General features: G+C 34.5%; 1 protein-coding gene across 1 annotated transcript in view; it reads left to right on the top strand.

Annotated features, from left to right (window-relative positions):
• The window catches only part of PCLO (piccolo presynaptic cytomatrix protein), a 318,762-nt gene that overhangs the window by 171,878 nt on the left and 134,466 nt on the right, over positions 1 to 12,418 (top strand). The window contains exon 4 of the mRNA XM_024129854.2: positions 8,881 to 9,597. Within this exon, the coding sequence (XP_023985622.2) occupies positions 8,881 to 9,597 (717 nt within the window). The remainder of the gene's footprint in view (positions 1 to 8,880; positions 9,598 to 12,418) is intronic.

Genomic DNA, 12,418 nt, shown 5'->3' on the forward strand with positions numbered 1-12,418 from the left:
AGAAGCAAACAGTATATTAAAACTCTATGTATAATGTTAAAACCACAACAAAAAACAAAGGTCTAACAGTACAGCACTTATTGGTCATGAGTATAGACTTGGATGGTATTGCAGAGGGCACCTGGTTCTCTAATAATATTGACAGTGTTCTCCTTCTTAAGTGGATAGTGGGTACATGGGTGTTCAACCCTTTAAAAATTTTTTCATTGTATGTGTATGTCACAAATTATTTTTGATGACTGTTTTTAATATTTTACCATAACAGTTTTAAAAACTAAAACCTTTCAAATGACTCATTTATGCATGTCACACTGACAGACCCAAAGACAGTCACTATTTCTATTGAATTCCAGTGAAGTGTACTTTCTTTGCCATGCAACTTAAAATCAGAAGTAGTTTATCTATCAGAATTACTTTGAACACACACCAACATTAATGATAAAAAGTCGTCATATCTTGAATAACGACAGACTCAGCATGACTGTTTCACGTTGACTTTAATTAGAAAAGCAAAACCATTAGCAAGTATAGAATGTATATAGCAGGGATTTATTTTAGGAATTTGTCCTTACACATTTGTGGGAGCAGGGAAAGTGCTGAAAGGCCACTGGAGCTTGCAGTCCAAAGGGCAGGTAGAGGGAAGGACGATGAATTTAGAGTAGTTGAGAGCAATGACAAGCTGGAACCCATGGGGACAGACCAGAACACCTGTCTGTTTTCACTGCCTCCAGCCTAAAAGCTGATGAAGAAGCTGAAGGAGAATTCAGAGGAAAGTAGGACAGCTGCATGCCTGCCTGCTGCCCCAAGCCAAACAATAAGTAACAGCATGGATGAACTTCAACAGCACCTGGTGATTGTACCCAAACTTATGAGCATCCAAAGAGTAAGGTGGCTGCTGCTTCATTTCTGCCCTCCACATCTCACACAAAAGGTCTCTAGTGCTAAACTATAATGGGAAACGTTTAGGGAAGGGAATCCTAGGAAACATAGTTCAGCTTAGACAAGCTTACACCTTGCCGAATCAACACATTGATTCTTCCCTGTACAAAGAACCTTCGGTACTGCACCATGTTCTACTGCATTGTAGGAGGGCTTAACACCCAGCCAGTCTCCCCAGTCACCTTGCATTCATTCTTTATCATCCAGTTGTGCAAGCCCCTTTCCGATATATTTTCATGCTCCCTAGTCTGTGAGATTATTCTGTCTTTGAATATTATATTCACAATGATGCTTAAATTTTAAATTGGGATTGGTTTTTATTTATCCTGTAAAATGTTCGGTAAATTTTTTTTTGACGATGTTGGGGGTAGGAGTTTATTTTTTTTTTATTTTTGGCTGTGTTGGGTCTTCATTTCTGTGCGAGGGCTTTCTCTAGTTGTGGCAAGCGGGGGCCAGTCTTCATCGCGGTGCGAGGGCCTCTCACTATTGCAGCCTCTTGTTGCGGAGCACAGGCTCCAGACGCACAGGCTCAGTAGTTGTGGCTCACAGGCCTAGTTGTTCCGCGGCATGTGGGATCCTCCCAGACCAGGGCTCGAACCCGTGTCCCCTGCATTAGCAGGCAGATTCTCAACCACTGCGCCACCAGGGAAGCCCAGTGTTCGGTAAATTTTATTCAGCTGTAATGTGCTTTAAATAATCTGTCTTCCACATGCATATAACTTTGTAATTTTAACATCTTCTGTGATGAAGTGTGTTAAAATCTTCAAAATAAATTTATTTTAAAATTCAGTCACACATTGCCTGAAGTGCTGACTAGTGACTAAGACTAAAAAGCTATTTTTTCTTTGATGTAATTATTCATACATGAAAAATATATACCTCTTGTAATAGGAAATAATAAAATGCAACTCTATAAAAGCAGAGGGATGAGAACTGATTATATAAAAACTTGAAGTTGATAGTCATATAACATAAATGATACATTTTTAAACTGTTGCTTATTTTTTATGTTAAACTTATATAAATATCAGCCCAAAGTGTAGTACACTAGAACAATTAATCACAAATAGAAATGTCGTGAATCCACAGATGTCTTACCTTTGAGCTTCAATTTTTGCTTAGAGCCAAGTTAGCTAAAGTCAACATAATAAGTACATATGATTCCCCTTAACTTTAGTGCATCATTGGTTACCAGTGAGAAATCATCTGTGTCCTTGGAGTTGTCCTTTATACACACTGGTAGGCGATCAGTTATCATAGTGCTTCTGATTGAACCCAAATCAGGTAGATTACTTAGTCAAAACAATTTTAGTGAGCTATTCTCTGTTCCTGCTGCCCTCTATCCAGATAGAGAGAGAGAGGAAGGAAGGGAGAGAGGGTGGGAGGAACGAAGGTAGAAAGGAAGGAAGGAAAGAAGACATTGTAGGGAAATTAACCCTATTTAGTTCTCATCCATGCAAATAAATATACATATTTACATAAATATAAATATTCATTTTCATGTCTATATTTCCAAAAGAAAAGTAAGCCCCTGATTTTTCTCAACAAGTTATGTCAAAATTGTGTTAATGTAATTATTCAGAGGTATTTTAATGAATGCTTGTGTGTATTTATTTATTATTTATGTAATGGTATTTGAAACATCAAACAGTTTACTTTCTTTTTATATAAATTTATTTTATTTATTTATTTATTTATTTTTGGCTGCGTTGGGTCTTTATTGCTGCACGCAGGCTTTCTCTAGTTGAGGCGAGTGGGAGCTACTCTTTGTTGCGGTGCGAGGGCCTCTCATTGCGGTGGCTTCTCTTGTTGCAGAGCACGGGCTCCAGGTGCGCGGGCTCCAGTAGTTGTGGAACACGGGCTCAGTAGTTGTGGCTCACGGGCTCTAGAGCGCAGACTCAGTAGTTGTGGCGCACGGGCTTAGTTATTCCACGGCGTGTGGGATCTTCCCGGACCAGGGCTCGAACCCGTGTCCCCTGCATTGGCAGGCGGATTTTAACCACTGCACCACCAGGGAAGCCCCAGAGTTTACTTTCTTAGTTTAGGAAAATACTTATTAGTTGTGATGAGAAAGTGACTAGAAAAATGATCCTGGTTTTCTTCAAAGAAAAATGGACATAGAAAAATGTCAATCAACAGTATGCCGTAATATTAATCCCTGGTGTAATATACATGATGGCATGTATATTTAGTTGGCATCTTGCTATTTATGGAAATGTTTATTAATGTAGTTTTACATTATGCAGAAACACATGTTACATAGAAACATCAAATGAGTGAAACAGACTTCATGTGATAGATAAGGGTTTGGGGGTCTTACAGAAATAAACATAAAAGAAGAGATGAATAGGGACATGACCAATGATCAATTTAGACCTAAGAATGATAACCCCAGTGCAGGTTCCCAAAAGTATGAATATTCTGTTAGGTTTCATTATTGATACGTTACCCTTCACATTCAGTAACTCCACTGGAAATTGATGTTTAAATTGCCTACTTGGTTTTTTCTTAGTTTTCATATCAATGTTAATGTTCTAATATATTCTAGTAGAATTCTCATATCTACATATGAAGTAAGTAAGGAAGAGCCTCAGTCAGTCAATTATATATATTGGATATGAGTTATTCTTGTTTCAATGATTATAAAAGGAACAAAAATAATCCCATTCATTTTTAGGAGGGACAAAGTGATAGAAGTATCACAAACACATTACTGCATACACTTGTAAAATGTAGTCTCATAAATGATCACAGATTTTTAATATCCTGATTGTGTAGTCTGAACAATTGTGTAATCTGAAAAAAAAAAGTGTATCAACTGTGAACTCAATCCTTTTCCCTTTTACAAATGACAAAAGGAAATAAATTTAGGAATTTAACAAGCAAAAAATCTGATTTTCAGATTGTCAAGTTGAAGAGTGTGTGGGCCTTAGAGAAACAGAACCGCCCTAATGCCGAAGGGGGCATAGATACAAGTGACAAGTTGCAGATAACATTGCTTCCCAGTTATTGAATCTGTCAGTAAGTAAAACAGTGACGTCTAAGTAGATTATTAGTGTAATTATTTCTTAGCTTAAAAAAATATTGTTCTGAATGATAAACAAATAAACAGACAAAAATGTGTGTAAAATATTTATTGTTGACTCAAAAACTTCATGGTAGGCAAGAAACTCAATGGTATTATAGTACCAATCCCCTGATTGCTTGGTTTTCCTTTACAGAATTTTAAGTAGGGGTCACCCAGTCTCTACTTAAATACTTCTGTTGATGGAAAGTATATGAGCTTCCAAATCAGTCCAGTTGGTCTTTTAATGAAAATTCATGTTAAGATACTATTAAGATTTCTCAGACACAAGTATGAATGCTCGTGTAGGTTTGGGGACCATCACTTCTCTACCATTTAAAGTCTAATGGCAGATTTTCAACCTGCTGCAGGTATTATTATCATGCTTCAGAAAAGATTTTTAGAAAAATAAATAGACAGGCCTGAAGTTCTGAGATTTTCCTTAATGATATTGTTGCTATAGTTACAGCTGAAATGTTATATAAAGAAAATTACTTATTGATCGAAAAATGCTGAGTAGCACAGCAGCATCCGTTTTTTGGGGTTTTTACTGCCTTCATTTCCTACTCTGCTCTTAAGATTAATGGATTTTTGGAGTGTTGTTTTGAAGCCCTGGTGATTTGATGTTAAAATAAATGCATTTTATTAACGTGTACTGGCTGGCAACTGGATATATTCTAATATGTTATGATCAACATGGAGTTATTTTTTATATACTTTATTTATCAGAATTGTTCCTACTTGGAGATGAATTTTGATATCCTGGGTATTAACATTAAAGTACTAAAAAATGTGATTGGTCTCATAGTATAGAGTCTTCTGAATTTATTTAAAACATTTAATAATAATATAGATGAAATGTAAACTTTTAATATGTTTATACCATTAGGAGATATTTACAGTGTACTGAAAATAAAATATATTTTAAAAACACAGAAAAACAAATGGAAATGGCCTGAGATCATCCATAATAATGACTAGTATGTTTTTAAAAAAGCCTCCATAAGATCTACATTTTCTATTTTTCTATGTAATAAACTCAGTAATATAATAGAAATGCCTTCAGTTTATATGTGTAATATACAATACATTATATATAATATATATTCATTTTCTGATTGTCTCACTGTCTTTATAAGGAAATGCTTCAAAGATAAAACTGTAACTCACTTGATATTTAACCTTAAGGCAAAATATGAGTAGTCATGTGTGTCACAACTGTAATTATTATAGAAAGAGTTTTCAGCTAGTAAAAGTCATATATGGCAGTGATATATTATGCATTGAATTTTAATATAATTTAAGAAATCTTGCTTAATTCTCCAGATTGCTGCTGAACTAGAAACATTATGACTATTTAATAATGTGTCTAATAGTATTGCGGCTATTGAGGAACTAAGAGTGGAGATACATTTCTTTGGACCCAAAAATATAATACTTCTTAAGTTAGGCTCCTGAACAGTGATACAAAAATCTTTGGGATTATTTTTGATAAAAAAGGCAAAAAAAATTGTGAACCACAGATTTTTACATCATCTTATGTGGTCATAGAGTATTTCCCAAATTGTCTTTTGTGAAGAAAATATTTCTAGTAATTGTGTCTATAATTAATGATGATGTGATAATGGTGATGGCCTATATTGTCCTGAATGAACTTTCTTGAAAATTCATTTTTACTTTCTCCACTTTGTCAAAATTTGATCAATTTTACTTTTCTCATTCCTACTTTTGATTTTACCCTAGCCTCTGCCTTTTCCTGTCTTTTCTCTTAATGAACAAAATTTAATTTTATATGTTTAAAGAAATACAAAATTTTGTTGCTACTATAGTGTTTTTTCCCTTTCAGTCCTTTTTGATTTTATAATTTCCTCTACTTGCTGAATTGGTTGGTGGTCTAATTTTGGTTCTAGGGCTGCAGAAAGAAGAGATACACATATGAGACCACCAATTCAGCATTTCTAATTGGTGAAAAAATACTCTTGTGTGCTTTATAATTTATCAAATTCCTTATGTTCTAAATGGATTCATCAGATAACCCTTTTAAATCCATAGTATCCTTTCCATCTTCCTTAATTTTTTCCTTGCGTATTATACTTATTTTTAACCCATGTCTTCTTTCTTCTACTTGAGTGTGAGTTCCTGATCAAATAAGCCTTGCACATATAATTTCCCAAGAGTATATGTAATCCATAGCTATAAATAGACTAGAGATATACAGAATAGATGCATAAGTGAATGCTGTTATAATCATTTGACATGATAGTAACATCAGTTTCCAAATTAATTTTGGTGACAAAGTGTAAAGTAAAAAAAAAAATTAGGCTTGGCCTTATAATCTTCTTCAAAACGCAAATCAGTCATGTAACCAAGAGACCAAGTGTAGCGACATCTTGTTAAAAATAATTACAGGATAGTACTGATTAAAGGTAATAGGTTTAGGGAATTCCCTGGCTGTCCAGTGGTTAGGACTCCACGCTTTCACTGACAGGGGCCTGTGTTCCATCTCTTGTTGGGGAACTAAGATCCCACAAGCTGCAGGGTGCAGCCAAAAAAAAAAAAGATACTACGTTTAACTGAATCAGGATGCGAATTTAAGCAAAACACGAATTTGAACTAGCCAATGAGGCTCTCAACATAAGGTCCTTTTTCTCTTAGACTGACGCTATTGCCTTCTGTTTGCCTTCTAGACTTTAGTAGTGGGTGGGTTATCACTGCTTGTAGGTTTATCAAACATCTTAAATCAGGAAAATGGGGTGTTTTATGTGCATAGTAGATTAAATAGAGTATACTTCTTTATCCTCTTACCTAAATTTTCAAATGTATGAAAATAATGAGTATACTACCTTGAAATAATCACTACATTTATTTTCTCAACACATTTTCCTTTTAACAAGAACTGTGTACCATTGTGGCATCATATGCTATAAGTAGCAAGAGACGACAACTTTGTAAGTATAATTTGTCCCTAAAACTCAGATAAAGTAATCACACTTTTATAATTGACAAGAATTTCCAGTGGGATGAAACCTTTATTTCTGGTATAGTAAAAACTTCCTAACTTATTTACATTCAGACCTGCCCTGACAGGAATGCATAGCACACACCTGCATTTGGTTTTTAGAGTCCATGTGACAAAACAGCACAGTGCCACAGCTATTTGTGTCTGTTTTTGTTTTTTAAAATGTCAGTCTCTGAATGAAAATATCCTAAGATGTGGCCCCACCAAGTAATGTTTTTTAAAACCACAGGACAGGTTAAGATTGATTTTCTGTAGGTATTATGGAAGTACCTCCACTAAGGACTATTCAACACAAAGGCTGGAGCTTTTAGATTTTGACATAGGGATCAAATCAGTTTCTTTCCCAAGACTTTGTATAAAGTTACTATATAGAGAAGCCACAATTCACTTTTTTGCTGCTTAGACATGAAATCAAGAACAGAATTGGTATTGGATGATCATAACACAAAAAGCAAATGAACCCGTAATACATACTAATGTTTTATAGATAACATTTTACTGAAATTAAATAACTGACTTGGGTCTTTACTCTTTTAGATCACCAAGTAAGAATTATAACAGCTTACAGATTGCAAAACAGTCATTAGTATTAAGCAACATTTTTTATGTCTTTAAAGCAATGAAAGCTGAAGTAAGAAATGAATCTTAGATGTACAATAATATTCTAGAACAATAAATGATTTTTGTCTCTAAATAATTAAAGTTGTGCTACTGGAAAGAATGATCCAATATGAAAAGCAGTTTGAAATTGAACTTCTCAGAAGACAATAAAACATACGAACAGGATATTATTTGCATGACTCTCCAACCAGGCACTTTAGAGAATAGGTACTCATTAAATGGTAACAATTAGAAGCTGCATGTATAGTCTTTATTTCTTACATTTTAATAGGTATGATGTAAGAAAAAGCACAACATACAACAATAAGGGGGGAATTCTGCAATATTATTGGTCTAACAATCACTCTCCCATGTGATCATTTATATGTATTATGAGAGGGTTGTTCTCAGTCTTTAGTTTGCAAAGAAATTAACCAACAGGTTATTAAAAAGGCAGATCCTCCTTTTCCTATCCCAGGATTCTGATAAACTTGTTTTGGTGTAGTTCCTAGAATTTGCATGTCTAGGGACAACCTCAGGTGATTTGGGGCAGGTGGCCCATGGTTTACACTCAGAGGTATAAGGAAGTGTTTTAATCAGCAATTGAGAAAACGCTGGGGAAAAAGAATATCAAACAATTTTAACCTGTGAATGCTTCTTGACACAGTTGCATAAGAAATGTGACTATTATTAAGAATGACATTATTTTTTAATCTTAAATTAGATGGAGAATTATGCACAAGTGATTCTTGAAAACTCTACATGTGCCTTGTAAAGTTCTGCTCTGGTAGATAGAACTACATTTGATCCAAGTCAAGAGACAGGAGATTATAGGCTAAGTCCTAAAAAAAACTTATGATTAATTGGCTGTTAAAATTACTATGAAATTTAATAGTTTTTGAATGGAAACACTAATTTTGAAGGCACGAGGCTTAAAAATAGTTGTATTTGGAGCAAATTCAGATTTTTTTTAACCAAAAAATTGATATTCCCCTGGGTTAATATTTGATGCATTTTTTTCTTTTTTTTATGATGAGGTGAGTTAATTGCTGATATCTAAGGACTCCTGTTTTTAGATTTCAAATAGTCTTTTTGCAATCTTCTTTAAAAGTCACCGTTTCATTGATCCAGAAAACAAGGACCCACCTTCTCCATATACAAAAAAGCAGCTAGAAATTGCCAAGTGTTAACCTTGGTAAATGCACCAAAACAGATGTATATAATATAGTTAATCTTTTATTTTCTGTTTTATCTGCAGATTCAGGAATGGCTTTGTTTAAATTGCCAAACCCAGAGAGCAATATCAGGACAACTTGGAGACAAGGGCAAAATGCCACCTACACAGACAGGACCAAAAGCCTCTCCTATGCCTGTCCCTACAGAACAACCGTCTCAGAAAATAGTAATGCCTGCCCAAGTAAAAGTGAAAAAGAGGGAACAAGAAGAAAAAACCGAAGGTGAAAAAATCATTCCAGAAGAAGTGAAAGAAACACCTTCAGTTGAAAAAATTCCCCCTAAGGGAACCACAGATCAAATCCAAGAAGAGAGTAAACTAGAGAAAGACAAAACTTCAGCCCCTCAAGAAAAGAAGCCAACCCCTGAAGACAAAAAGCCACTCCTAGAAGAAAAAAAGCCGCCTCTTGAAGAAAAAAAGCCAACTCTTAAAGACAAAAGGCCAGCTCTTGAAGACAAAAAGTTACCCCCAGGAGCAAAAACATTAGCTCTAGAGGAGGAACAGAAATATGACTTACTTAAAACTCAAGTACAGATTGCTGAAGAAAAACCTGAAGGCAGAGTGGCTCCAGAGGCAGTGCAAGAAAAGAAACAACCACTGACCAAGATGGAAGATTTACCATCTGGCGCACCTCAGAGTTTGTCTAAGAAAGATGATGGGATGACTCAAAAAATAAAAGAACAGCCACAGGCAGCATGCTCGGCAAAGCCTGATCAGATGGAACCTAGGAAGGAAAAAACAGTAAGTTATGTTTTTTTCCTAACTTTGCAGATTTACACCTATAATTTACTTATGTCCACCTAAATACACTGAGTGCTTAATGGTAATTTTGTAAGTGAAAGCCTTCAATTAATAGCATTTTCAGAAAAATGTAACAGTTGTTTGCTAAAATGATGAACTTTGGCTTTCTGACAGCTTAATCTAATTTAAATAAAGCATAGATATAACATTTACTAGCTTTTATGCCTATCAAATAATTTATAAAAATCTATGGAGTGATAAAGAGAAGGGTTTCTTATAATTTTGTTTTATTTTATTTTTTTAATATTTATTTATTTGGTTGTGCTGAGTGTTAGTTGTGGCAGGCAGGCTCCTCAGTTGCAGCAAGTGGGCTCCTTAGTTGTGGTATGTGAACTCTTAGTTGCAGCATGCGTGTAGGATCTGTTCTCTGACCAGGGATCGAAACCAGGCCCCCTGCGTTGGGACCGTGGAGTCCTATCCACTGCACCACCAGGGAGGCCCTCTTATAATTTTAAATGATTGCTTTTTCCTTCCACTATGAACATAAAATCAGTATCCTCCTTTAACATAAAATAATGTTTGTCTTGGAATTTCTGTTTACTTAGCCACTTGGTTAAACACGACAAGTTTCTTCTCACTTGAAAGCCTTTTAAGGTGTGGTCAACCATAAAATGATTAAATAATTGTGATTTTAAAAAAAGAAGCATGGCTAAAATTCAGGAGAAACACTTTTTTAAAGTTTATTTTAGTATTTAGTGTGAAATCAGTATAATATATTTTGTTCAGTTTTATTCATTGTGTTTAATATTGGAGGGTTATTTATAATCCAAGCATCATCTGAAATATATATTATTCTTTATATATTTTCTTTTTCTTTTTCTTTAGTGGAAACTTTTAAGGGTACCTCATCTTAACCTATATTTGCACAGGCAATAATACCATTTTTAGAGGAACTCTGAACTCTTTAGAGCTTCAAGAGATCTTATATCACGCTGAATTTTAATTTTAATTCACAGATGGCAGCAATGACCTGCAGGAAAATAAAATGATTCATTGGTATTAAAACTTAATATTAGAATTCTAATTAGAACTTATAGTCCATCCCAACCCTTGTTCAGTTGTTGTTTTGTTTAGTTTTAACACATGGTTACCAGACTGTCTCTGGTATATAAGACATCACTCATTAAATAAATCCTGGTCTTCCTTTGTTATATGAGTTTATCCAAGTCAGAGAAAGCAGATGCCTTTGTATTCTCCATTCTAATGGCTGGATCTAGCTACCCCACCACCACCACCCGCTGCTTCTCCCAGTTAACCACCTCGCAGAACTTGATGCTTTTTACCATTTCTCTCTTGTGAAGCTTCATGACTCTTCCCTTTTTGTTCTCTTCTTGTCTTTCTGATCACCCCTTATGAGTTCTACTTTGATTATCTCTATTACTTTCTCTTTTCCGCTCGGTTCTTCTTTGAACTCTGTCTTCTTTCCTCTTAAGGGAGCCACATGAACATTTCCTAAATCTCCTTGTGCACCCCTCTTGAGTGTTAGACCTACATTTTCAAATACTGAGTAGATCATTCCACTTCAGAAAGTCACTGTAAACTGGAACTCAGTGTGTTCAAATCATATCCAACTCTCTATAGAAGCAGTTTCTGCTTCTGACTGTTTCTGATGACACCATCATTCATGTCTCTAGCCTCCCAGTCACTAACCTGGGGAATCTGAGGTTTCTTCTTACCTGCCTGGGCTCTCCACATCACACTTCTTTTCTGTCTCTTAGCTCCTATTCCTAAGGACAGTATCCTAACGGCCTTCGTGACCTTTTACCAACTATTTGGGTAATCTAATTACTAGTCACTAGGCCTTCTCTTTTTCCCTTCTCCAGTATATAGTTATCAGATAATTATTTTCCAGAGTTCAGATAATTCACCTCTATCACTCAGATATTCTAATGATTCTCTATTGTTTGTTAAATATAATCTAAACAAGAAGTATCCAAATATTTTGTTAATGTACTACATTTTATTTTATTTTACAAATGTGTCACGTTTTTATCATTTCCTTTTGCCACTACTTTTTCTTTTAACAACTTCAATATGTGTATACATATTTATTTCTAAATTAAATCTATGCACTATTACTAACATATTATTTGCAATATAAACATTCACCGAAATATGTAAGTCAGTGAAATAAGCTAAAATCACCATTTTTATTATATTTATTTAAATATATACATTTGATCACAGTAAAATATGATTAATAATAGCATTTTAGAGAGAGCTTTGATTGTGCTTCAGTGTTTGAAAATCTTGTTCTAAAATTTTATAATAGAGTTCTTTGAAATTCAGCTTAAGTTTATTTTGATATTTTGACTTTTAGTTTTAATGACACTCCATAACAAAAAAGATAATCCACAGGATATACCAGAAATGAGAGAAGTGTATCAAAGGTTGTACTTGCCAAATCTTGCTACCTATTTTCTAAGTTTGGCATTGAAAACTGTTTTTTTTAACTTGTGGAAATTCCAGAAATAAATGTTAATCTAACCTGATACCAACCATGTCCTCTTGCTAACTATCACAAAATGTGGTGTTTTAAAATATGTTTTTCTAACAAATGACTTTAAAACCCACTGCAGTTCTTCATCTGCAATGTTTATAAAAAGATTAAAGTATTCTGTTTAAAGTTTGTCTGAAAAGGCAGACATGACAACTTTTTAAAATATGTCATTTTATATGGCATAATTACATGATGATTTCCAATTATCCGTCTTCAAAGGATTGTGTCCACATCATAATTCTCTTGAAGAGACAGCTTGTG

This window comes from Physeter macrocephalus, chromosome 5 (genome assembly GCF_002837175.3).
Source record: "Physeter macrocephalus isolate SW-GA chromosome 5, ASM283717v5, whole genome shotgun sequence".
Lineage (NCBI taxonomy): Eukaryota > Metazoa > Chordata > Mammalia > Artiodactyla > Physeteridae > Physeter > Physeter macrocephalus.